Raw genomic sequence first — 23,564 nt, 5'->3', positions numbered from 1 at the left:
CGGACGCGTGGCCTCGCTGCGGCGGCGGCGTGATGGCGGAGGCGGCTTTGGACGCCGTGCGGAGGGAGTTACGAGAATTCCCGGCCGCCGCAAGGGGTGAGTGGGTTTACGCAGAGACTGCGGCGGCCTCGCCTAGACCGCTGGGCAGCCTCACGATGCGTGCGGGACCTTGGGCATCCGGGGAACCGGAGCCCCGAGTCGGGAGCGCCCTGACCCTCCTGGGCCGCCTACACCACGGTTCCCGTGAGTTCGTGTCCTCAAGGAGCGCAGGAGCTCGTGCACCTGACTCGTTGCCGGCCCCTCTCGGATCACTCTTCTGTTCCACCCCTGCCCTCGCCCCCGTGCTGAGTCCTCAGCTCCCCTGCTCCAGTGTCGTCCTGGCTTTCTGGGGTGACTCTTCGCCCTACTCCCAAGGCCCGGGCCAGTCTTCCCCCTGGTGTGTTTGCCACAGTCAGCCCATCCTGAGTAATGGGGCGGTCTGTTGTTGCCCTTCCCAGCCTTTCCTATCGCTGTCTTAAGGTGGTCGGATGCTCCCTTTCTGAACCCTTTGCTGGAACGCTTTATTCTGGAACAGACTTCTACGACCTGGTGCAGTTTTGGGAGAATTGTAGGCAGCTGTATAAGTAATCATTGGCTTTGACCCTGCTTGTTTTTTTTGTTTCTCTCTCTCCTTAATTTCTTCCCTCCCATTTCTGTTTTACCATTAATTAGCAACACGTGCACGTGTCTTAAAAAAAAAAAACGGATTTATAATGAAAGGATACCTCCCATTTTAGGCTCCAGTTTGCATCCTTCCAGAAATACTCAGTTTATATCTATACACACACACACGCCTATTTAGCTCCTTCTATATACAAGTGGTAGCCTGCTAAACACAATTTTCTGCACGAAGTATCCTGAAGATCGTCGTATATCCTTCTTTCTCAGTCTTTTTCACTCCTGTGTACTAGTGTGGTAATTCACTGAATCAGCCTAGTATTGATAGGCATTTAGGTCATTTGCAGTGTTTCTTTTCACTAATTTTGCAACTAATATTTTAAGCCCCTCAGTACTAAGCACCTCAATGTGTGAGGCTCTGAACAATATATTTAGAATACGTCACTGAATAAAACAAATTTTTGCCCTGGTGGACCTTACATTCCAGGTGAGGAGACAATCCTAGACACACTAAATGAGTTAATTATACAGTAGAAGAGATGATTAGAAGATCAGTGTTGTGGGTAAAAAAGTAAAGCAGAATAAGAGGTCTCAGGCCAGGTATGGGGGGGGGCGCAGGTTCCAATTTTAAAAAAGATAGTCATGGTGGGTAAGCCTAGATAAAGCGACATTTGAGCACAGGTTTGACAAAGGGCGGGGAAGGAAGTGAGCCGCTCAGACATCAGAGAAGGGTCTTGCATGTAGAGGGCACTGGGACGGATGCCCTAAGGTGGGACCGTGCCTGGTGTGTCCACGGAACAGTGATAAGGCCATTGTGGCTGGAGCAGGCTTTCTGCACGTGTGTATTTTGTTGGTTAAAGTTCTAACAGAAGAACTGTTAGACCAAAGGAATTGTTTGAATTCCTTTTGAAATTGTCTCACATCGAAGCCTCAGCAGGGAGCAGTAGCCATTCTCTACAGGAAGTCTTTTAACTGGAGGTAGTAAAACTGAAATAATTGCAGAAAATACAAAAGGTAAAAAAAAAAAAGAATTTAAGAATTTAAGAATAAGATTTAAGAATCTCAGTGAGAACACTAGGGAGATTTACAGAGCCCCCCCCCCCCAAATCACCTTCCCAACGTGCCTGCTTTGATGGGACGGCCTAACTGGGAAGACCCTGGGCCAGTGTCTCCGCCCCGCCCCCCACTCCCCTTGCTTGGCAGGTTCCATCTTACCTCTCTAGACAGTGAAGCAATCGCATGTGCCAGCTCTTATCCTTTTCAGTTTTCTTGGGCCTGCGAGGGTCTTCCCACTCAGTTCCAATTTTTGATCTAAAGACATTTACTTTCTGCCCGCAAAGCAAAGATGACTTTGCTTTGGTGTGGAGGCTGACATAAGAGATAGGGAATGACCTCAGAAAATTAGTGCAGTGGCTGCCCACTGGGGCCAAGACATTCAGGCTAGATCTCACGGATGAAACTAAAAAGTGAAGCCCTGTGTGGCCTCTGTAGAAGCCAGGAAAAAGGCATTCCAGTCTGAGTGAGCAGCAGGAACAAAGTTTGGCTCCACCTGAGAGTGTGGTAAGGGGCCGGCACCAGACAGGAGGAAACCAGACTGGAAAAGTAGGTTGGGCCTGATCATGTATCACCTTGAATGCATGCCAGGACGGACTATAATTTGTAAACCATCAAAGCATTTTTTTTTTTAAACGAGGGGTATGACAGGATGAGATTGTATTTTAGGAAGATGACTAGGGCCAGGGTGAGGGGTGCTTTGCGAAGGAGTAGAATTAAGCCAAGGAAACCAGTTAGTTGACTGCAGCAAACGGCCAGCGAGGAGATGTTGGAGACTCTGTTTCAACCACTAAGCCAACATTTGCTGAGCACCTGCTGTGTGTTAGGGACCATTCTAGGACCTGGGGATACCCCAGCAAGTGAGACTTGCATCCCTGTCCTTGTGGAGCTTACGTTCTATTTTAGCAAGAGAGACCAATAAACAGTTTTGCTAAGGGAGGTGCGTAGTGTGTGACGTGGTGATGAAAAAGGGAGAGAAAAGAAAAAGGGAAGGGGTGTAGGATTGTTTGGGACAGGTTCCAATTTGAAAGGGTTGCCAGGGAAGGAAGCCTCACTGAAGTAACATTTGAGGACCCAAGGAGGTGGTCTGAATGTAGATAGCAGCAGAGGGGAGGTGGGGGTGGTTGGAGAGACAGAGGAGTTGGCATCAGTAGAACTTCAGGACCACCTGTAGGGTGACCAGAGTGAGGGAGAAGGAAGAGCCGAGAAGAGCAGGTCTGTGAGAAGTGACGCAGGGCCACTAGAGACATCTGCGCAGGTGGCGTCCTGCTCGACCTGCCTAAATGCACAAGGTAGCGTGGGGTGTCCGAGGGTGGTGATGCCGTTGGGTAAGATCAGAAACACAGTTCAGCCCTTAACTCTTCCTCTTAGGGTTTCGTGGGGCAGCCTGTTTCCCCAGTTGGGTTGTAATCTTCTTGGGATGACAGTAGGATCCTCCCTTGATACCTCCACATAGGCCAAACCAAGCACTGAGTACATTCTAGGTGCTCAGTGAATATATCACTTGGCGGGGAGGGTGCTTTCCAGAGTCTCTACTCACCCACACCAGTCTGTGGCCTTGGGGCCTCAGCTCTGCTCATTCTGGAGCTCCCTGCACCACCTGAAATGGCTGCCTGCCCTCATGGCTGCGTGGGGGTTGGGCACTGCAGAATGGGAAAGCTGAGGGGTCACTATATGGGGCTGGACGTGGTCTCGAGGAGGTTTGGGTTTGGGGCTGAGCAGCAGCCTCCGGCTCTGTGGACTCTGAGGGCTGCATCTTGGTGTGTTTGTGGGTGCTTCACACTTTCTCCCTTAAAGTTCCCTCTTTCATCAGTTCCTGGTTGTACAGGGTCCCTTGGTCATCGATGGGCATCATCCAGTGGTGACAGTGTGCCCCGCAGAGGCAGGGGCAGTAGCTGGGTGCTCTCGTCTTCAGCCCCCCTCCACCTCTTTTTCTCAGAGCTCAGCGTGCCTCCTGCCGTGCCCTACCTGGACGAGCCCCCGACTCCGCTCCACTTCTACCGCGACTGGGTCTGCCCCAACAGGCCCTGCATCATCCGTAATGCCCTGCAGCACTGGCCAGCTCTGCGGAAGTGGTCCTTCCCCTATCTCAGGTGGGGGCTGCCCTAGGGGGTGTTGGGTGGTACTTGGTGGTATTTGGGTGCAGCTGAAAGTCCTCTCCTCCAGAGCCACAGTGGGCTCCACAGAGGTGAGCGTGGCTGTGACCCCCGATGGCTATGCCGATGCCGTCCGAGGGGACCGCTTTGTGATGCCAGCCGAGCGCCGCCTGCCCCTGAGCCGCGTGTTGGATGTGCTAGAGGGCCAGGCCCGACACCCGGGGGTCCTCTACGTGCAGAAGCAGTGCTCCAACCTGCCCAACGAGCTGCCCCAGCTGCTGCCTGATCTCGAGTCCCATGTGCCATGGGCCTCCGAGGCACTGGGTGAGTGAAGATGTCGGCCAGGTAGGGAAGAAATGGGGAGGAAGGAGTCAGCTCAGCATGCAGCCTCTCCCTTGGGTGATGACTTGGCCCACACTCTTGGTCCCTCAGGGTTGGGTTCTGTGCACTAAACACCCAAGTCTCCAGGCCGTGACTTTGAATTGAACAACTGAACATTGCTATCCTCCTTTGTGCCCCAGGGGAGGAGGCCCCTCTTGGAACTCACCCTCCTCTGTTTTCTCCCTCTGAGTCTCTGGTCCCCCCTCCAGGCTCTGGGCCAGTATCACCGTATGGTGGTTATTCCCAGCCTGGCCTTGGAGGACAGCCCCTCCTAACTCGCTCTCTTACCTCCAACCTGCAGGAAAGATGCCTGATGCTGTGAACTTCTGGCTGGGGGAGGCAGCTGCAGTGACGTCTTGTAGGTGTCAAAGGGATACAGAGGTGGGGGAGGAGGGAAGAGGAGGCCAAGAGTGGAAGGTTGGGTCTGGATGGAAGTTAGACTGACTATTCTCTCCAGGATTTCTACCCGGATTCTGGGGTTTCGACACGACAGAGGGCCTCCCGATAGCTCAGGCCGGGGAAGGTCCCATGGCACGGGCAGCAGAGGGCATGGTTTCTTCTAGGTCTCTAGAAAGCCCACCAAAGGCCAGATAGGTCAGGGGTGAACTCAGAAGAGCCCTGTTTGCTTGAATTCCCCTCTTGGTAGAGATGAGCCCCGGTGAGCATCAGGTCCCTGGTGTGCCGAGATCTGAAACCCGAATGCTTGCCCAGATCCTCACCATCCCCTTGAGCCTCCCTTGTGCTCTTCTTTTAGACCATCTGTCACATCTGTCTTGGGGGCAGGGCCCTGAATGTGATTATTTGGCTCCTCCTGTGCCCTGACCCTCATAACCTTGCCCACTGGGCCTTCTTTGCATTGGCAGTACATAAGGACCACTACGAGAACCTCTACTGTGTGGTCTCAGGGGAGAAACGCTTCCTGCTACACCCACCCAGCGACCGGCCCTTCATCCCCTATGGTATGGGACTCCACCTGCAGGGGCTGGAGAGCCGGGGGCCAAGGTAGAGGGAGGCCAGTGAGGGCCGTGGGCGGGCTGGTGGGCCAGGCCTGAGGTGTGGATGCCGTGTTTCAGTTGTACTCAGGGAGCAAGTGGGAGGAACTGAGAAGCCGCAGCCATTTGAGTGTCCCCACACCTTTCTCTGGTTTCAGAGCTGTACACACCAGCGACCTACCAGCTAACTGAAGAGGACTCCTTTGAGATAGTGGATGAAGAAGCCATGGAGAAGGTGTCTGCCTTGTTCCTGGGCCCTGGGGAGAGGGAAGGGTCGGAGACTGGTCTCTGAGGAGCAGGCACAATGGAGCTGGGGAGATGGCATCTGACTCTGAAAGATCCCTAAGTCGGGCCCTCCCAGTGCTGAACAGGGCTGGGCTCGTGGGCTTTACCTTTGGACGGGACAGAGCTACAGGGCCTGGGGGCTTTGAACCTGCTCCCTGACATCCGTTGTGTCCCCAGGTACCCTGGATCCCACTGGACCCGCTGGCTCCGAATCTGGCCCGGTACCCCAGTTACAGTCAGGCCCGGGCCCTTTGCTGCACAGTGCAGGCCGGTGAGATGCTCTACCTGCCGGCCCTGTGGTTCCACCATGTGCAGCAGTCCCACGGCTGCATTGCGGGTGAGGAGCTGGCCCAGCAGGGCAGCTGGGCGGTGGGTCGGGGTGGCAGGTAGTTCAGAGGGGGACCTTTGTGCGAGGGTCTCCATTTTGTCCACAGTGAACTACTGGTATGACATGGAGTATGACCTTAAGTACAGTTACTTCCAGCTGCTTGACTCCCTTACTAAGGCCTCGGGCCTCGACTGATGGAGCCCTGCTGAACACTGCCTACATTGCCAACTGGGGGAAAAGGTCATGTCCCTCCCTGGCCAGGTCACTTCCAGAGGCAACCCAGAGTCAGTGTGCTGGCTGCTGGCCTAGCTCAGCTTGGGATCAGTGATGGAGGACTTGGGGAAGTGACCTGGAGGTCCAGGAGGTGCCAGACAGGTCTGGGTGTGGGCTCCCAGGAAGTTGCCACACAGGTGAGGCAGCAGCTTGTCCCGGGGGGAGGCGTGGGGCTTCAGGTGTGGTGCCACCTCTCGCTGGCCCCGTGGCCTTGGGCAGCTGATCGCCTCGGAGCACTGGTATCCTGTCTGTAAGACAGAAGGTTGCTTCCTTCCCCCACGGGGTGTTGGGAGGCTCAGAGAGAGCGCCTTAGGGACCATAAGGGCTGGCATGGAGGGAAATGCGCAATAAAAGATGACTGATTTACATGTACTGAGACTCCCTCTCGAAGGTTCCTTCCATGGTCTGGTGAGGGCTGGAAGGTTCAGGTAAACATTTCAGGGTTACTCGGATGGTGGCTGAGGGCGGGTTTCAGACCTGAGCCTGAGGGGCTCTCAGCTCCCAAGACCCCTCTCTTCGTGATAGCCATCACAACCACTCTCAGGGCGAGCACACCTCACTGACTCGGCCCGTGAATCTGCGCTGAGCTTTACTCTGCCTTGTTGGCTGTCCTCCGGCTCCAGGGCAGCTGGTGGGGTTTGGAGCCCCCAGGGACACTCCTGCTTCTCCCACAACAAGGACAGGTAGGGGACAGAAACCCCTGCTCCCCACCTCCACAGGGGTCCCTGCACTCAGACCCCCTCCCTCCCTGCAGCCACCCAGACCTGGAAGAGGCCCCATCCCTGAATGCCACCCAGAGGCCTCATCATCCTGGCCACCCGGCTCCAAGGGCGGAGGCAGCCATGCACGGCTTGGGAAGGCTGCATGGAGTAAACCACACCCCTTCTGGGTTGTGACGGGCCTGAGGCACTGAGGTTGGCCAAGTGCTTCAGTCAGGACCGGGCATTCCTGTCCTACTGGCACTGAAGGTTGTGAAAGACCCTGTGACAGGGGACGAGGCTCTTCCACTTGCTGCTGCCCTGGGCCCGCTCCCTGCTTTCTAGACGTCAGTGGCCCTTCTAGGTGCGGGCACGAGAGCAGGGGTGGGTGGGGTTGGCGCTGATTGCGATGGCTGGAGGGAACGGGTCTTCATGGGTGGTAGGCCCCCCATCACGGGGGTGTCTGAGTCCGCATAAGTTTAAGGTCCCTCGTTTCCTTGGCGGGTGGCTTGTCCTGGAATGGGTGTGAGGCTTGGGTGGAGTGGAAGCAGTTGGGAGGGATCAGGGAGGAGCTTGGGGCCAGCTGGTACATCACTGGCTCTGGGTTAAAAAGCCAGCAGTCCTTGGTCCTGCATCCACTGCCTGCCATTTGTGGCCCTTGAGAACAGCCAGCCTTATGGCTCTGGTAAGACCTGCTAGGGCGCTAGGCCCCTACTCTGACCCTTGGTCCTCCTGGGGACTGGTTAATACTATTTCTTCTTTAATTTTTATTTATTTATTTATTTATAATTTTTAAAGATTTGTTGACTTGAGAGCGAGCACGCATGTGGAGCCGGGGGTGGAGAGGGTGCAGAAGGAGAGAATCTCCAGCTGACTCCCCACTGAGCTCGGAACCTGATGCGAGGGGCCCGACGTGTGGGGGCCTGTGGCTGGTCCTCACCTGAGCTGAAATAAAGAGTTGGATGCTTAACTGAGTCACCCAGGTGACTCCAGCCTTAATGCTATTTCTTACTGGGAGCTGTGGGTGTCTCCGGGTGTGGAGAAGGGAGTTGGTGGGGGATGCTGGTGTCGGAGGAAGGTGTCCTGCCCTAGCGATGGGCTCCAGGCAAAGTTCCCTGGCCCTGTGGGTTTGGGCCCTGAGAACCCAGGCTCCCAGGAAGTGGGTTCTCCCAGGCTTGGACCGTGGAGGCTCCAGGGTGGACACTGACAGATGTGTTTCCCCAGCTCTGCTCCTGGACTGCATCCTTCAGGACCCTTCTGAGGCCAAAAGGAATAGCCAGTACAGGCTTCCCTGGCACACTTGCCGCGGTTTATATCCTCAGATCCACGTTCATGGGTTTGGATGGACCCACCTGGGGACCCTCTTTCGCCCAACCCTGTAGCCCCCGGAGGACTTGAAAACCTGTGGGAGGTGGGAGCTGCTAACTGCTGTTCCTACTCAAGCAGAGGGTCCATTTCGAGAAATGATTCCTGGCCAGGGGTGGAGAGGCTGTCTGAAAACCAAGTCTGTGTTCTTCATTTCTGTTTCTCCAAAGAGAGGGTTTGCTTACCTGGAGCATGCCTCCATTTAGCTCTTAACTAGGGGAGCGGCCCCACTAGGGGGCCCAAGGCCAGGCTGGGTCTTAACATGCTTCTTCCCCTCTCTCTGGAGCCTTCTATTCCCCCAGGCCTCCTGCTACCCAAGGCCAGCCTCCAGGCCACTTAGTAGGGGTTAGCTGGGATGTGTTAGCTGTGGGGTCAAAAGACTGGAAGACACTATAGCAGGAACTGGAAGCAGGTGAGTGTGGGATAGAGAGCTTGAGTTGAGCCAGCCTGGTATATCCTGGCCCTGGACCTCACGCAAGTGACTAGCCTTTCTGTGCTTCTGTTTCCTTGTGGGACTGGTTATAATAAGTAGTCCCTACACGTAGGGCGGTTGTGTGATTAAACAAATGAGTGTACATAAAGCCCTTGGACCAGCACTGGCCCCGAGTGATGTGTAAGTGTTGGTACGTAGCTGCTACCATAGCCGCCTTCCCTTTCAGGGCTCTGATGGGGTGCAGAGCAGCCGTGTGGCTGGGCAGGGCCAGTCCCTTTGGGTCATGATTAGTCTTGGAGGGGTCACCCTGGCCTCTTTTTTGACCCTCGTCTCCTTCGGGCACAGCAGCCTGCAGCAAGCCTGTCCTCTCCCCACTCTGCAGGCAAAGATTCCTGGGACCTGCTTGCTCACCGTTCGTGTCCTGCAGGCCCATGGCCTGCCCTCGAAGGATCTAGGTGAGTGTTGGGCCCAGGGAGGACAGTGGCATTGTAGCTGGGTTCACAGTGGGACAGGGCCAGTGGGAAGACTCCAGGGCTGGGGGTGCAGGAAGTCCAAGAGAGGGTGCCAAGAGGAGGTACTGGGTCGAATGTCAGGTAGGCCCTCAGCCTCTCCTCCTGTCTCCTGACCCAGCCCCATTCCATGGGTCTTGGCCTCCGGGGGCTGCTTGTGATGGAAGGTCATGGACTCTGGGCAGCTGGGCTGGGTTGGACTCTTGGCCATTAGCAGGCACTTGTTCCCCCTTCCCACAGTGACCCCCTCTGACTGCTATGTGAGTCTGTGGCTGCCCACAGCCTCTAGCCACAGGCTCCAGACACGCACGGTCAAGAACAGCAGAAACCCCATCTGGAATCAGAGCTTTCGCTTTCGAATCCACAGCCAGCTCAAGGTGGGCCCACTGTCCCTGCCAGCCCTCATTCCACGCTCTGACCTGCTCACCTTCCTACTCCACTCCTCCTTCCTGCAGCTGCCCACTCTCTTCCTTTCCAGAATGTCTTGCAGCTGCAAGTCTTTGACCAGGACCTTCTGACCAGTGATGACCCCATGTTGTCAGTGCTGTTTGACTTGGGGACTTTGCAGGCTGGGGACTTTCGCCGAGAGAGCTTCTCACTGAACCCTCAGGCAAGGCTGTGTACAGGGTAGCGGTGGGGTTCCGCCCAGGAAGGAGAGCTGATTTGGAGGAGAGCTGGGCACATGGCCCTCTTCTCCAGTGAGTGGTCTAGGCTCCCTGGCATCTCAAAGGCCATAGTCAGCCAGGACCTGCTGTCACTGAGGAACAGTCCCATTTCCAGCCCTCTTTCTTGGCTCTTAAGCCAAGAACAGCTTTCTAGGAGCCCCCCAGAGAAGGTGGACAGAGCAACCTGGAGATGGATATTGGTTCTCCCCACCTTTGGGGTCCGAGGAGCCCCAACTGGCATCTGCATTAAAATCTATATACACGCTCCTCTCCCTTTCTAACTTGCCCCTTTATTTCTCCAGGGTGAGGAGCGGCTAGAAGTTGAATTTCGGCTGCAGAGACTGTGAGTCAGGAGCGTTGGGGTGATTCCTGGGTGGGAGTGTTTCTTTTGGGGGAAGGACAGAGCCCAGCACACGCAGAGCTGACACCTTTCCCTGGGAGACCTCCAGTGATGGTGGAGGGATGTCTTGTCCTCCTTGAAGGGTGAGAACCTGGAAAGCTGGGCTTACGCTGAGGGTCATTGGGGGCTCTTTCCAGGACAGACTGTGCTGAGCAGCTCGTCAGTAATGGCATCCTGGTGGTGAGTGCAGAACCCCTCCCTCAGGCCCTTTTTCCTGGGCCCGAAGCTTGGGCCCCCATTGGGGACTCAGGGGTTTAGCTGAATTGGGGAGGCCGTGGGATTTCAGTTCTTCAAGAGACTACAAGCTCAAGCACATGTTTGGTGACTCGGGGCCAATGTAATAAGGTGCTGAGGACCAAAACCAGGGTACTGGGAGGGTGGGGGCCTCTAGCAGGGAGGGGTTCGAGTCTAAGGGGCTTTCTTAATGACTCAGGCCCGGGAGCTCTCCTGCTTGCATGTTCGACTGGAGGAGACAGGGGATCAGAAACGTAAGTCTCTACCTACTAGGATAGCCCCCAGCCCTCTGTCCTTGTCTTCCCCTTTCTAAGAGGACCCTGGAAGGGACCTTCCATTAGCTGCCCTCAGCTCTCATAGACAGCAGTAGAGGTGAGGGGCAGATCCATGCTGGGGCTCTCCAGGACTTGAGTGTGTCCCTTACTCCGCAGAGGGGGTATGGTGGGGGGCCCATCACCCAGCCTAGTCCTGTGCCAGTCTTCCCTTGCGGTGGGGGGATGGAAGTGGCCCTCAGGCCCCTTACGCGAGACAGCCTTGGGCCTCTGAGGGCCAAGATCTCACTTGCAGCGTCTCTGCTCTGGTTCCTGTTTCCAGAGTCTGAGGGCAGAGTTCAGCTTGTGGTTCCTGGGTCCTGTGAGGGTCAACAGGAGGCCTCCGTAGGTGCTGGCCCCGTCTGCTTCCATTGCCCGGCCTGCTGGGAGCAGGAGCTGGGTATCCTTCTGCAGGTAGTGTGTGACTCCCTCATATGGGGCAGGGCCTGCCAGGTCTTCCTCCCGCCTTCCCTCCCTGCTTGCTCCTAGCGGCCCCTCTGCTCGTGCTGAGCCCCTTGCCCCATCACTCTCTAGCAGAATCAGGCATCCTGAGAAGAGGGTGGGGTCGATGGCCTCCTCCCCCTCTTCCAGCTGCTTTGTTACTCCCTGGGGGCAATGGGCGAGGTCCTTGCTGGAACCAAAGGGTCTTCTGAGGTCTTCTTTCATCTCCCCTGCAGGGTGCCCCTCGAGAGCAACTGAAGGTGCCCCTAAGCGCCTTGCCCTCCGGCCAAGTAGTGAGGCTTGTCTTCCCTACATCCCAGGTACTTGATCACCAGAGGAAGAATGCCAGGAGCATGGGCCGGGCCCTAGGCTTGCGGGGCTGGCCCACTGTAGTAGGAGCTGCGGGCTTTGGGCCAGGCTCTGGGGAGAGGGGTCTTCTGAGCAGCCCTGCCTTCAAGCCTCAGGCCTTGCCCCTGTGGAGATGGCCGGAGGCCTAAGGGAACACAGGGGGCATCAGAGGGTGTGACTTGGGCTGGGGTGAAAGAAACATGGTGGCCGACTTTAGTGACTGGTGTTTATGGTTTCCAGGAGCCCCTGATGAGGGTGGAGCTGAGAAAAGAAGGGTGAGAACCGGCTGGGAGAAGGGGGGGGTGGTGTGGGGGGGTTACCTAAGCTTGAGACTGAGGCAGAGAGGGCGCAAGGGAGCTGCCAGAGGAGAGAAATCACGCTCCCTTTGGGTGGCAGCTGTTGTGGGTGGACCTTAGCTAACCTTCATGAGACAAGAGGAGTCCCCCAACCTGGGCCCTTCCTCACACGCCTGGAAGACTAGCTTTTCACCTTGAAGAGGTGGGAGCACTGTTTCTTATCTCTTGGGAGTCATTTTTGGGTGGGCAAGGGAGCAAAGCTCAGGGTGGGGGGAGTAGATCTGTGGTGGTGGGACCCACCCAGGGGCCTCCATGCAGCCTGGAACCCCAGCATTTCTGGTCCTGCGAATCCACTTTGTTGCCTTCCTGTGGTCCTGTGGGGGTCCGGGTCCACCTTTTCCCCCTCACAGCCATACACCTCATGCTTCAGGCCAGGCAGGGGTGAGGGCTGGGGAGAGGGGTGAGAGTTGGCAGTGGGTTTCTCAGGGGAGGCAGACCGGGCTTCCTTGTCTGTGACAAGGCGAGGAGCTGCCTCCTAGCCCCTTCCCTACCCCCCTAGACCGAGGGAGCTGACGGTGCGGCTGGGCTGTGGCCTCTGTGCGGAGGAGCAGGCCTTCCTGAGCAGGAGGAAGCAGCTGGTGGCCAGAGCCCTAAAGCAGGCCCTGCAGCTAGATGATGACCTGCAGGAAGACGAGGTCTGTGGGCCATGTGTACTGGGCAGGCTGGGCGGGCGCAGAGCCAAGGGCTTGTTTCTTTAGCAGAGCAGAGCTCGGCCCACCTGTGTGCCTGCCCCTGTGTTGCTTCCCTATCAACGCAGCAGAGCATCGCATCGGGCACCTGGAGCTGTAAACTGCTTTCCTTCTCCTTGTTTCTTGATTCTCCGCCTGGTCCAGGTTTTGGGACTTGGGTCTAATCTGCCCAATCAGTGGGACATGCAGCCTGAGGGCTGCATGTGGGCCTGGGGGAGCCCCTGGAGGCTCACATCAGCTTGGGGCATCTCCTGTCAAGAGGGAAAGGGGTGGCTGTGTGGGAGACTTTTGAGGTGGCTGTGGGGCTTCCACAAAGTGGTCACCAGACTCCTCAGGGGCTAGGGGTGAGGAAATGAGGCCTGGAACTTGTCTAGTTGTACTGGAGTTCTTAAAACCAGATAAATCCAATCCTTGAGAGGCTACTTCTGATTAGATCCTCCTCAGCAGGCCTGCCTGACCAGAACTGGTTCCAAGAGCCTGGCTCAGGTCTTGACTGGCCTGGCCATGCTCTCTTCCAGGTCCCTGTGGTCGCTGTCATGGCCACCGGCGGTGGGATCCGGGCAATGTTGTCCCTCTACGGGCAGCTGGCTGGACTGAGGGAACTGGGGCTCTTGGATTGTGTCTGCTACATCACAGGGGCCTCGGGCTCCACCTGGTGAGCTGGCGGCAGGTGCAGTGCAGGAGTTGGGGGGTGGGGGGGCTCTTCTAGACCCCACGGGTGTCTCTGACCCAGCTGGGAGAGAAGGGAGAAAGGATGTGCTGGAGGGAGACCCGCGTAGCGGGACTGTTGGAAGGTGCCTGCTGGACTGGGATAGAGAGTGCACGGTGTGCAGTGACCCCCTGGCTTTGGCTTTTCCCAGGGCTTTGACCAACCTCTATGAGGACCCAGAATGGTCTCAGAAGGACCTGGCGGGACCCACCGAGTCCCTGAAGACACAGGTGACCAAGAGCAAGTTGGGTGTGCTTGCCCCCAGCCAGCTGCAGCGGTACCAGCAGGAACTGGCTGAGCGGGCCCGCCTGGGCCACCCGCCCTGCTTCACCAACCTGTGGGCCCTCATCAGTGAGGGCCTGCTGCACGAGGAGGTGCGTGGAGGGGCATGGCCAGGGCACAGCTGGGAGATGGGAAGCGGCCCCGGGCAGCAGGGCGGGCAAAGGTCTCGGGCCCCAGAAAGCCACAGCTTGAGGCTCGAATCCTCTCCTTCCACCAGCCCTGTGACCGCACACTCTCAGACCAGCGGGAGGCCCTGAGTCGAGGCCAGAACCCTCTGCCCATCTACTGTGCCCTTAACACCAAGGAGAAGGGCCTGACCACCTTTGAATTTGGAGGTGAGCAGTGAGAGTGGCGCCCTTGTGGCCAGCAGGGTGTGTGTGTGGGGGGGCAGCTGGGCCTGTGTGTAGAAGGTGGGTGTTTCGATCGCCCCCTTCAGGGCCAGGTCTCACGCTTGCCAGAGACTGTCATCCTACCAGAGTCACTCATGCGCAGGGTGCTTGCAACCAGTCTGAGCCTCTGGGTCACCAGGCTGCCCCGATGTGAAGGCTGTGGTGTTGGGAGGGTGCGGGGGTTCTGATCCCCACGGTGAGGCTGTGTCATCTCCCACAGAGTGGTGCGAGTTCTCCCCATATGAGGTTGGCTTTCCCAAGTATGGTGCCTTCATCCCTTCTGAGCTCTTCGGCTCTGAGTTCTTCATGGGGCGCCTGACCAAGCGGCTTCCTGAGTCCCGAATCTGCTTTCTCGAAGGTGAGGGTGGGGCCTGGCAGGTTTGGGAAGCTGGGGTAGTGGGGAGAGGGGCCCAGGGCAGATGGCAAGCCTCCACCTCTCGGCTCAGTCACGGGGCCGTTTCCTGGTCTAGGTTGTGATGGGGAGGGGGACTGTCGCCCTTGTGTCCCTCTCTCAGGTATCTGGAGCAATCTGTATGCAGCCAACCTCCAGGACAGCTTATACTGGGCCTCAGAGCCTAGCCAGTTCTGGGACCGCTGGGCACAGGATCAGGCCAGCCGGGGTAGGTGCCTGGGCTTCTTGGAAGGAGCTGGAGACGCAGCCACTGGGGTGGCGGGGGCATGGTGGGCTGGCCTTTGGGAGTCCATGGAAACTGGGGTAAAATTTCAGGGGTCCCCATTTCCTAAAAGACGTTCCACTTTCCCCTTTCTTGACTGCAGACAAGGAGCAGGTCCCTCTTCTGAAGATAGAAGAGCCTCCCACGGGGACCGGAAGGATTGCAGAGTTTTTCACTGACCTTCTGACACGGCGCCCACTGGCCCAGGCCACCCATAATTTCCTGCGTGGCCTCCATTTCCATAAGGACTATTTCCATGATCCTTACTTTTCCACCTGGAAAGGTATCTTCTCTCCCTGGTCCCAGCTCTCCAAGGTCTGCCCATGGCCACCTGGGCCTTGACTCTCTGGTCCAGACATCGACACCCTCCGACCCCTGAGCTGCAAGCTTCTTGAGCTTAGTTCGCTGGGCTGCCTAGACCAGCAAGCTTTTTTCCTCTCCTTATTTTGGGAACCAGGGCCCCTCTGGGGTTGCTGGTCTTGGGAAGTGGCAGGGCGACTCCGGCAGGAAAGCTCAGGGACCAGAGGACAGAGTCGGCTTCTACCAGCAGCAGAGAGCTAGCATTAGGCTCAAAGGGGTCTGGTGCCCTTAGCACCAGTGACAGCTGCTTTTCCACCCCATCCCCTTAATCATTCCAGCCACCAAACTGGATGGGTTCCCCAACCAGCTGACACCTGCTGAACCTCACCTTTGTCTGCTGGATGTTGGCTACCTTATCAACACCAGCTTCCCACCCCTTCTGCGGCCCACACGGGATGTGGACCTCGTCCTGTCGCTGGATTACAACCTCGAAGGAGCCTTTCAGGTGGGCTGGGGGGCAGGTGTGGGAGGGAGTGGTGACAACGGGCCTGGCCTGACATTCTGGCCCCTGCCTCCAGGGACATCTACCTTAAAGTCCAATATCTGGTCCTAGTTCCCTTAGGGGCTGAGATGGAGACACCATGTGAATGGCGTCCCGTGAATTCTGGATCCTATGATTTTACCACCAGAGGAAGTTAGAGTGACAGGGAGAGGTTTTTAAGTGTATCTTACCTTTGGGACCACTTTGGGTCCCCTGCCACCCACCATTTTGGTCCTGAACCTCGGGAACCCTCTGATGTCAGTTTTCATTCATCCAGTAAAGTTTCTGGGAGTTGTTAGCAGCCCCTTGCAGTGGAGCTCAGTGTTCAAGCACTTTCCAAAGTCTGGCCTGGTCTTGGGGGTCTGCCTGGGTTGGATTTGGCATCTGGGCACCTAGTCCCAGGGGTCTCACCTGACCTCCCCGTTCAGCTGGCCCGGCCTTGGAGACACTGGGGAGTCCCACAGGACCCGCCCTCTGACCCCCTTCTTCCTGCCGTGCAGCAGCTGCAGCTTCTGGGCCGGCTGTGTGGGGAGCAGGGCATCCCATTCCCGCCCATCTCGCCCAGCTCTGAGGAACAGCACCAGCCTTGCGAGTGCCACTTGTTCCTAGACCCAGACTGCCCCGACGCCCCGGCAGTGCTGCACTTCCCTCTGGTGGACGACTCCTTCCGGGAGTATTCGGCCCCAGGTGAGCCCCCAGCCCCTTGTCCCCCCGGCCTGGCCTTCATGCCTCTCCCAGGGGGACCCCCAGCCTCAGCTCCACAACCTCCCCCAGGCATCCCACGGACCCCAGCAGAGAAGGCGGCTGGGGAGGTGAACCTGTCTCCCTCCGACTCTCCCTACCACTACTCGAAGCTGACCTACAGCCTGGAGGACGCAGACAAGCTGCTCCGCCTGACCCACTACAACATCTGCAACAACCGGGAGCAGCTGCTGGAGGCCCTGCGGGGCGCCATGCTGCGGAGGCGACAGCGCCGGCACCACCAACCCCAGTGAGGGTGCGGGGTGGGGGGCGGGCTCAGGGCTCCCCCCCGCCCCCCCTCGGGCCCCTCAGACTCGCACCCAGGAGACCCTGGTGGACAGGAAGAATTGGGGCAGACACTCCTTACCCAGGGTTCCAGAGCCCCTGGGGCCTAGAGGGCCTAGCCACGGCCCCCTTGCCGTCTGAGGGGCTTTGCCAGGCCATGTGCCCAGCACCACCCTGACAGGGCCCCACAGCCACCAGCAGCCTTGTCCCCTACACGGGCCGGGAGCCTGAGCGGCTTAGAAGGGCTGGGCCTGGTCTCCTCAGGCCAGAGATGGCTCCCTCTTCAAGCAAAGAGAACGTTTAGAGAGCCTGTGGTCACCCGAGGTAGACATGGGGGACAATGGGATCCTAGTTGTGGAAGCGCTCAAAGCCCTGGGCCCCTCTCCCCTTGCTCCCTTGAGTAACTGTACTGTGTAAAATAGAGCGGTTTATATATCACAGAGGCTCATACAAATGTGAGGTGGGAACAGGTGACATCATGCCAGGCTCATGGTTACACGTAACAAGGACTGGTTTTGAAAAAGCTCTTGCCAGACCCCATCCAGAGCTAGCGAATAGGTGCATCTGGACTTCGCCTGAGGAGAAGACCACATGTGCCCTGTTGGGGCCACCCTTTCTAAGCAGTGGGGAGGCCTGTTTGGCCCGGGGGGTTCTGCTGTGGGAACCCTGGCCCTGTGCAGGTGAGTGGACACACAGGCAGTGGCAGCTGGCACCCCTGTCCTCCCCGCCGCCCCCCCCCCCCCCTCCGTCAGACGGCTGCTTCACAGGAACGAGAGAGTGACCTCCTACAGCAAGCTGTGTGGTCTTGGCTGAGGGCTGCCTCTTAACAAGGAACGGCTGGTCTCCTAGAGGTTGTCCTTGTTGGTAGCCCTGAGGTTTGCTGCCACCTCAGGGTTTAGTTCAGGGTCGTGACCTGTTGGGGGAACAGGAAGGCAGAGTGAACTTAGGGCTTGGCCTCCCTTAGAACATTCCACCTCCTGCTGGTGCTGGGGTTGTGGCTGACAGGCAGCTGCAGGACTGACCGTACGTAGTGTGCAGAGGGTAGGAGGGGAGAGAACAGGTTCTTGTGACCCAACTCCCTCTGTTTGCTCTGGCCCACTGATGCTTGGGCCCTGCCTAGGGCATGTAGCTAGTGTCACAGTGGAAAAAAATGGGGGCTCTGGGAGCCTTAGAAGCCACCATCCCGGGACAAAGCCTATTCATTCAGCAACATGTTCTCTGGATTTGAAAGTGGAGCCTGTGTACCAGAGACCACAGCCATGGCTGCCTTCTGAGATGCTGGAAACGCTCCTCGGGCCTGACCTGGGGTGTCTGTCTCTGCGGGAGTCTGTGTGAGGGGTGACAGCCTGACTTCTGGCCTGCTCAAGGATAGTAAGGTTCCCCTTTCCTGTTGGAACAGGGAAGAGCCGGAGAGAGGGCAGAGTGCAGGCCAGATATGGCTAGCCGGCAACCCATCTGTCTTGGACAGGAAGAGGAGGCCAAGAAATGAGCCAGGGGTGGACGCCCAGGGTATCCTTACCTTGAGCCTGGCCAGGGCAGGGAAGGGAGGGTGAGCTGGAGGCAGGTGCCTGGGCAGGGCCCTCAGCCTGCAGGAACTCCAGGGGTTGTGGCTGGCTGTGAATGCTCATGGGCATCTCCCTCAGTGATGAAGTCCGGGGACAGGCGTGGAATCTGTGAGGAAAAGGACCCTCAGGGCCTGGATTCTGAGCAGAGGCTCGTACCCAATTGGGAGGGTGGGTGCTAGGATTTTCTATTGCTGAGGGTCTCAAATACGGGGGTTACCCTATACCCTAGCAGATCTGAGTCTCCAGATCTTGGGCTTAAGAGGGATGCAGCTGTGCCAATCATGGGGCTCAGGACCACCCCCCACACACACCCACAGTTGCCCTACCTGAGTGGGGCGGCCGGGCCGGGCACGCCCTCAGCAGTGTGCTCATCAGGGAAGCCCCCTGGTCTGGCTGGGTGCTCCAGGCTCAGGCTGCAGGCTGCAGAGCAAAGGGAGATCAGTGGTCAGTCCTGGCCCCTGTGCTAGGCCTTCTGTAGTTAGCAGACTCCCTGCATGTTTGTGTCCCCCCCCCCCCCCCGAGTCCTATATGGAAATGCTAACGCTAAGGGGATGATATTGGGAGGTGATTAGGTGATGAGAGGGGAGCCCTTACAGAAACCCCAGAGAACAACCTAGCCCCTTCCACCAAGTGAGACAGAGGGCTCCCCTCATGACCTGGAAGACAGCTCTTACCAGACCCTGAATCTGGTGGCACCTTGATGGTGGACTTCCCAGTCTCTAGAACTGTAAGAAATAAATGGTTCTGGTCTGTTACCTACCTAGTCTGTGATTTTAAAAGCAGCTCAAATGGACTGACGTGCCTGCTACAGGAGGCCAGGCACGCGTCAAGCCTTGCCCATGCGGTGCCCTGCGCACCCTGCCTCTCAGAAGGCTGAATGCAGACGGGCTCAGAAAGGCTCAGTCTAGAGAAGACCCTGAAGACACTCAGGAGGCCTTTGGGATGCTGGAAGGGCAGGCTCAGCTCCCATGGGACCAGAGACAGTGTGAGGAAGGTAGCCAGGAAACCTGAGAGCCTGGGAGGAACAGGTGAGGGACTCCCACCCGGGGCTCACAGCAGCCTGGGGACAGGACCTGAACACACGGTCTCTGGATGGAGCCCGTCTGACCACAGTGACGAGAGACTTCTGGGGGCAGGGGTGTGTTCCAGGCATGCCTCCTGCTGGAGCTGGGTTTGGCCACTGTCCACAGGACACCCCAAGGGCAGGGCCTGCAGAGCTTTTTGAGGACTGGAAGGTTAGAGAAGGTCCCAGGGTCACAGAACAAAGCCTAGGAGCATGCAGGGGAGTCCGAGAGATTCCGAGGGGGGTGGGACAGGGCCAGGAGGCAGCCAGGGGGGCAAGCCCGGCCTGCCCTCTGTGATCTTTGGCAAGTAGTATACCCCTTCTGGGCCTTCAGTTCTCTGGGAAGACATGAAGTCCCACTTACCTCTCCAGGTAGAGAGGTACTAGATGTGACACTTCTGAGGATGCCTGAAACAGCAGCCGGGGGCCCAGGGACTCAGTACCCCAAGTCCCTCCCCAGGTTCCCCCAGTGCTTACCAGCTGTGCTGCTCAGGGCTGGAATCGCGCTCTCAATCTCCCTTTCTGATGGTGCTGCCCAGGGCGTCTCCACCCTGCTGCTCAGCCTGTCACCCAGGGAGCCAGGGGTCAAAATTCTTGACCACCCATAAGGGGACCCCTGCCTCCAGCCCCTGGGCTGCTCTTCAGAGGCTGTGCCTGCTGGGTCAGTATGGCCCTGGGCTGTTGTCTCCTCTACATGGCCCTCACCTTAAGAAGGCGTGTTTCCTGTCATGCTGGTGCCCCGGCCTCTTGCACTGGGCTCCTCTGAGGTCAAGGGTGGCCACCGGGGCCATATTCTGAGAAGACATGAGAGGGGTCACCACAGCCATGTCCGCTCTTCCCTGTGGGCCTGTCCTCTGTCTTCCATGTTTTCCACTGCCCAGTACCTCTGCTGCTGTCCTCTTGTCCCAGAAGAGGCTGAGGGAGCTGCCCCCTAGGGTCCCGTGGCAGCCATCCCAGGGGCTCAAGCAGGGCTGTGGAGAGAAGGTGGGGAGGTTGTACCAGCTGGGCATGGAGGGGAGTCTGGAGCCTGGCCTTGCGAAGACCTGTGCGTCACCAGAGGCTCCTAGGCCAAGTGCTGGACTGGCCCAAGGGAGCCTGGGAATGAGGTGCTGGGAAACCAGGAAGAGGAGGAGGAGGAGGAGGAGGAGGAGGGTCCCATCCTCCAGCCTAGGGTGGGGCAGCTCTGGGGTAGCTTAAGAAGGAAACTGTCCTGGGACACGGGGCTGGCTCAGTCAATAGTGTGTGTGACTCTTGCTCTCGGGGCTGGGTTGTGAATTTGAACCCCACGCTGGGTATAGAGATTACTTAAATAAAGAGAATGAAACTGTCTTAAGAACGGGGGCGGGGGATTATCCACCATGTCAAGACTCCAGGCCCTGGTGGCCCTTCTGAGCCCAAGCTGTTCTGTGGAAGAGAGCTGCCTGGAGAAGGAACCTTCTCATACTTACCTGCCTCTCAGCAGACCAGAGCTGCTGCTGGAACTCCAAAAATCCCTCCATGGTGGGGGCACCCTTAGCATCCTGAAAGGGCAAGATGGGGCCCAGGAAACACCCAGGAATAGAGGAAGGCCCCCTCTGAGAGGTGGGCTAGCAATCTTCCCCTGATTACTTCATTCCTGAGGACTCTCGGCTCCTAGGTCCAGTGCCCCCCACCCCGGGGCTCAGTGCTGGCTGCAGGGTCTGGGCCTTACCCCCATGGCCCCAGCCCCACTGGGCTCCTGCAGCCCGGCCACAGGTTCCAGGGAGACCATGGTGGCAGAGGGTATGGGTGATCCAACGGGGACACCTGGCTGTAGGTCCCTTGTCTCCGCCAGCTGTACTTCTGGCCACCAGCTTCCAAAGGGCCTCTGCTTGGGGGATGTGAGCCTGTGGCCAGCACTCCTGGGCTCCAACCCTGTCACCTGCTGCAGCAGCTTCTGGTCCACCTTTGAGAGGGGAGTGAGGTGAGCCAGGTCAGGTCACCTCTCTTCCCTGAATCCCTTCTCCTAGAGAGAACCCCTGCCTCATCATGGTTCTTTCATCTGTTCCTGCTTTAGCTGGCTTAAGACACTTCCCTGTCATTCTAGTGCACAGTGGGGCTCCAGCCTTTCCCGGGGTCGGAGGGTAACAGGGCCCTGCAGCTGGCCTGGCAAAGAATAGGGTTTTTCCGAGGGGTCAGCCATGGGCTCAGTGCATGGGGCATGGGGCATGGGGTGGCTCCATTCTCAGCTTACTCCCGCCCCGCCACCCCCCCCCCGGCCCTCAGGCCCCTAGCAGCTGGTGGACCCTCGCCCAGCGTCCTCTCACCCCTGCCTTCCTCTGCAGCTGGGCAAACTTCTCTTCCTGGGCTGCCAGCAACTTCTCTAAGTCCTGGTGTCTGCAGAGTAGCAGCTGCACGTCGGACACAGTGTGCTGGGGAGAAGCCAGCCAGGGTGAGGCCCAGCTCCAGGGGGTGCCAAGAGCCTCCCCTCGGGGTCTGCAACCCGGTTTAGCGGGTAGAGAGCTGAGGAACAGCAGGACCTGCCCTTGGCCACAGCTGCCAGTCGGTGCAGCTGGCTAATGGGGTGGGGGCTGCTGGGCTCACCCCATAGTTGGGGTCCAGCAGTAGAACCTCCCGGGAGGCCAGCCAAGCCTCGGCCCGGTCTAGCTCCTGCCGTAGCTTCTGCAGGCCCCAGTTCTCCTCGCAGCGCTCCTGGCGCAGGGTGCAGGCCTTGGTGAGTGCCTGCAGCTGCCCTTCTAGCTCCCGCAGACATGCTGCCACCTGGTGGGAAGGGATGCTCTGGGTCAGACGATCCAGTGGAAGCACTGAGGCAGGGAAGGCCTGGAGGGGCCAGCAGAGGGCTCCAGGGAAGGCTCAGACCCTCCCCTTGCCTTCTTGGCCTCTCTCTCTCTGCTCCTTGCCTGCCTTCTCCTAACGGTTGAGATTTCTTCTAGGGGTTCCAAGGCCTTGGGTAGTTGGGTTCCATCCCTTTTGTGTTCCTACCTCCAGAGACATGAAGTGGCCGCTGTCTATCAGCTGCCGCCCTTCCTGCTGTACATCGTGGGCGCGAAGGCAAGGCTCCTGGAGTTCCTGCCCCAGCTCCACCTGCTGCACCAGGAGCCGCTCAGCCCCCACCATGTCCCCGGCCAGCTCCTTGGAAGAGACCAGAGCTTGCTTCTCCTGAGCCCATGCTCTGGGGGCAAGGAGATGAAGTTGCTGTCAGGCCTGGGAGAGCAGCCTCAAGAGGCAGGGCCTGAGGCGTGCCCGGGGAAGGGGAGACCAGCTCCCAGAAGAGCTGGGGTGACCCCCACCCAGCAGGGCAGAGCTGGGCCAACACCGGGGCGGGATGTCACCTACAGCAGTTCCCGACAGCAACTGAGGAAGGCATGGCCCTGGGCAGCCTGCTCCAGCTGCCGACCCCGCTCCCGAGCCTTCACGTCCAGGGTCGCCCAGGCCTCCTCCACCCTGGCCAGCTGCTTGCACAAGCCCTCCTGAGCTGCAGGGTAAAGCTGGCCCAGCCGGCAGGCCTCCATTCGCACCCGGGCCACCTCCTTCTCCACAGCTGCCAGGTCCCGCTGCCACCAGAATACCTGATCAGGCCTCCCCCCACGCAACCTGACGCATGCCCCTCATTCTGGGAGCACCCCGGCCTCTCTGCGTGGAGGGGGGGGTCCTCTTTCCCAGGATTTCCCAAGCCAGCTCCACTGTGTTCCACATGCACCCCGGGTAAGCACTCCCGGGCCAGGAAGGCCTTCCCTTCTCCCCTCTGGGGGCCCCCCCTCACCCGCAGGGAGACCTTGGGGCAGGTGCCCTCACCTCCAGGCCCCTGTGCTGTTGCTGCAAGGTCTGCACTGATGACAGGCTATGGTCACAGATGTCTCTCACCATCTGGGTGGCCTTCTCTTGCATCCATTCCTGGAGCTCAGCCGCTGCCTGCTCAAAGCTCCGGACCTCCCGGGCTATGGCCAGGCTCTGGGAGAGGGACGAGGGTCTGCTCTGGGTTAAGCTCATTCCTAGCGTCTTTCTCTCTAGAGATGTGGCCTTGTGGGCCGCCTCCCTTTAAATAACGAGGACCATGGGGCTCGGTGACTGGTTTGTCACCACCAGGTACAGAGAATGTCCCAGATGTGGCAGGTGCTCAATGAGTGTGTGATGTTACAGATGAGGGGATAGGGTCTCAGGGCGCACCGTGTGATGAGGGGATCTTTGGTTACAAATCATGAGAAAGGTGGAAATGGAGGCTCTGAAGCATGGGGGATGGGTCCCTAGGAAGGAGGGCTTTGGTTTCTGAGAGGACTGGCTAGGAGGGGAGGGTCAGCTCAGGAGGCTGCCCGGGCTGTCAGGGACTTGGGGAGCAGCCTGTGTTAAAGAAAACCAGCAGCTCCAGCTGAGAACACAGATCAGGGAGCAACACGGAGCCCATCTGCACAGGGCACAGCAGCTCGGAGAATGGGGGGGTGCAGCAAAGGAAACCATTAAGTGCATGTGGGTGAGGACAGATCAATACTGTGGGTGGTTTCAAACCCCAGGCCTGTGTTTAGGG

General features: G+C 58.3%; 3 protein-coding genes and 1 long non-coding RNA gene across 5 annotated transcripts in view; 2 read left to right on the top strand and 2 right to left on the bottom strand.

The window, feature by feature from the left end:
* Positions 1–32: 32 nt before the first annotated feature.
* JMJD7 (jumonji domain containing 7) lies at positions 33–5,193 on the top strand. The gene is made up of 5 exons (XM_032857049.1): positions 33–96; positions 3,650–3,803; positions 3,877–4,130; positions 4,489–4,545; positions 5,051–5,193. Exons 1-5 carry the CDS (start codon positions 33–35, stop codon positions 5,191–5,193), a joined length of 672 nt encoding a protein of 223 aa, XP_032712940.1.
* Positions 5,051–16,416, top strand: LOC116867226 (cytosolic phospholipase A2 beta-like). 2 transcript variants are annotated; one of them, XM_032856760.1, is made up of 22 exons: positions 5,051–5,146; positions 5,338–5,414; positions 5,642–5,801; positions 8,944–9,016; positions 9,311–9,447; positions 9,549–9,680; positions 10,038–10,078; positions 10,273–10,315; positions 10,569–10,623; positions 10,964–11,094; positions 11,358–11,441; positions 11,710–11,744; positions 12,325–12,460; positions 13,033–13,169; positions 13,375–13,597; positions 13,723–13,840; positions 14,115–14,252; positions 14,410–14,514; positions 14,672–14,851; positions 15,207–15,373; positions 15,910–16,096; positions 16,184–16,416. In XM_032856760.1, exons 2-22 carry the CDS (start codon positions 5,395–5,397, stop codon positions 16,402–16,404), a joined length of 2,523 nt encoding a protein of 840 aa, XP_032712651.1. In that variant the 5' UTR covers positions 5,051–5,146; positions 5,338–5,394; the 3' UTR covers positions 16,405–16,416. The 2 variants fall into 2 exon arrangements, with proteins under 2 accessions (XP_032712651.1, XP_032712652.1); XM_032856761.1 differs by lacking the exons at positions 5,051–5,146; positions 5,338–5,414; positions 5,642–5,801 and adding an exon at positions 7,255–7,448.
* Positions 16,417–17,275: 859 nt separating this feature from the next.
* Positions 17,276–18,446, bottom strand: LOC116867225. Its single transcript, XR_004382568.1, has 3 exons — positions 18,327–18,446; positions 17,955–18,106; positions 17,276–17,348 (listed from the first exon to the last, which is right to left on the bottom strand). It is a non-coding gene; the product is annotated as an uncharacterized LOC116867225 (long non-coding RNA).
* Positions 18,447–18,670: 224 nt separating this feature from the next.
* The window catches only part of SPTBN5 (spectrin beta, non-erythrocytic 5), a 48,822-nt gene continuing 43,928 nt past the window's right edge, over positions 18,671–23,564 (bottom strand). Inside the window, 12 exon segments of the mRNA XM_032857048.1 lie at positions 18,671–18,725; positions 19,074–19,209; positions 19,541–19,626; positions 19,769–19,857; positions 19,948–20,034; positions 20,512–20,583; positions 20,847–20,987; positions 21,349–21,453; positions 21,626–21,802; positions 22,025–22,214; positions 22,379–22,596; positions 22,838–22,993. Of these exon segments, the coding sequence (XP_032712939.1) occupies positions 18,671–18,725; positions 19,074–19,209; positions 19,541–19,626; positions 19,769–19,857; positions 19,948–20,034; positions 20,512–20,583; positions 20,847–20,987; positions 21,349–21,453; positions 21,626–21,802; positions 22,025–22,214; positions 22,379–22,596; positions 22,838–22,993 (1,512 nt within the window).

This window comes from Lontra canadensis, unplaced genomic scaffold (assembly GCF_010015895.1).
Source record: "Lontra canadensis isolate GAN:19392208 unplaced genomic scaffold, GSC_riverotter_1.0 scaffold12, whole genome shotgun sequence".
In the NCBI taxonomy this organism is placed as follows: domain Eukaryota; kingdom Metazoa; phylum Chordata; class Mammalia; order Carnivora; family Mustelidae; genus Lontra; species Lontra canadensis.
The sequence above is the reverse complement of the archived record's forward strand: the minus strand, read 5'-3'. Positions and strand labels throughout refer to the sequence as shown.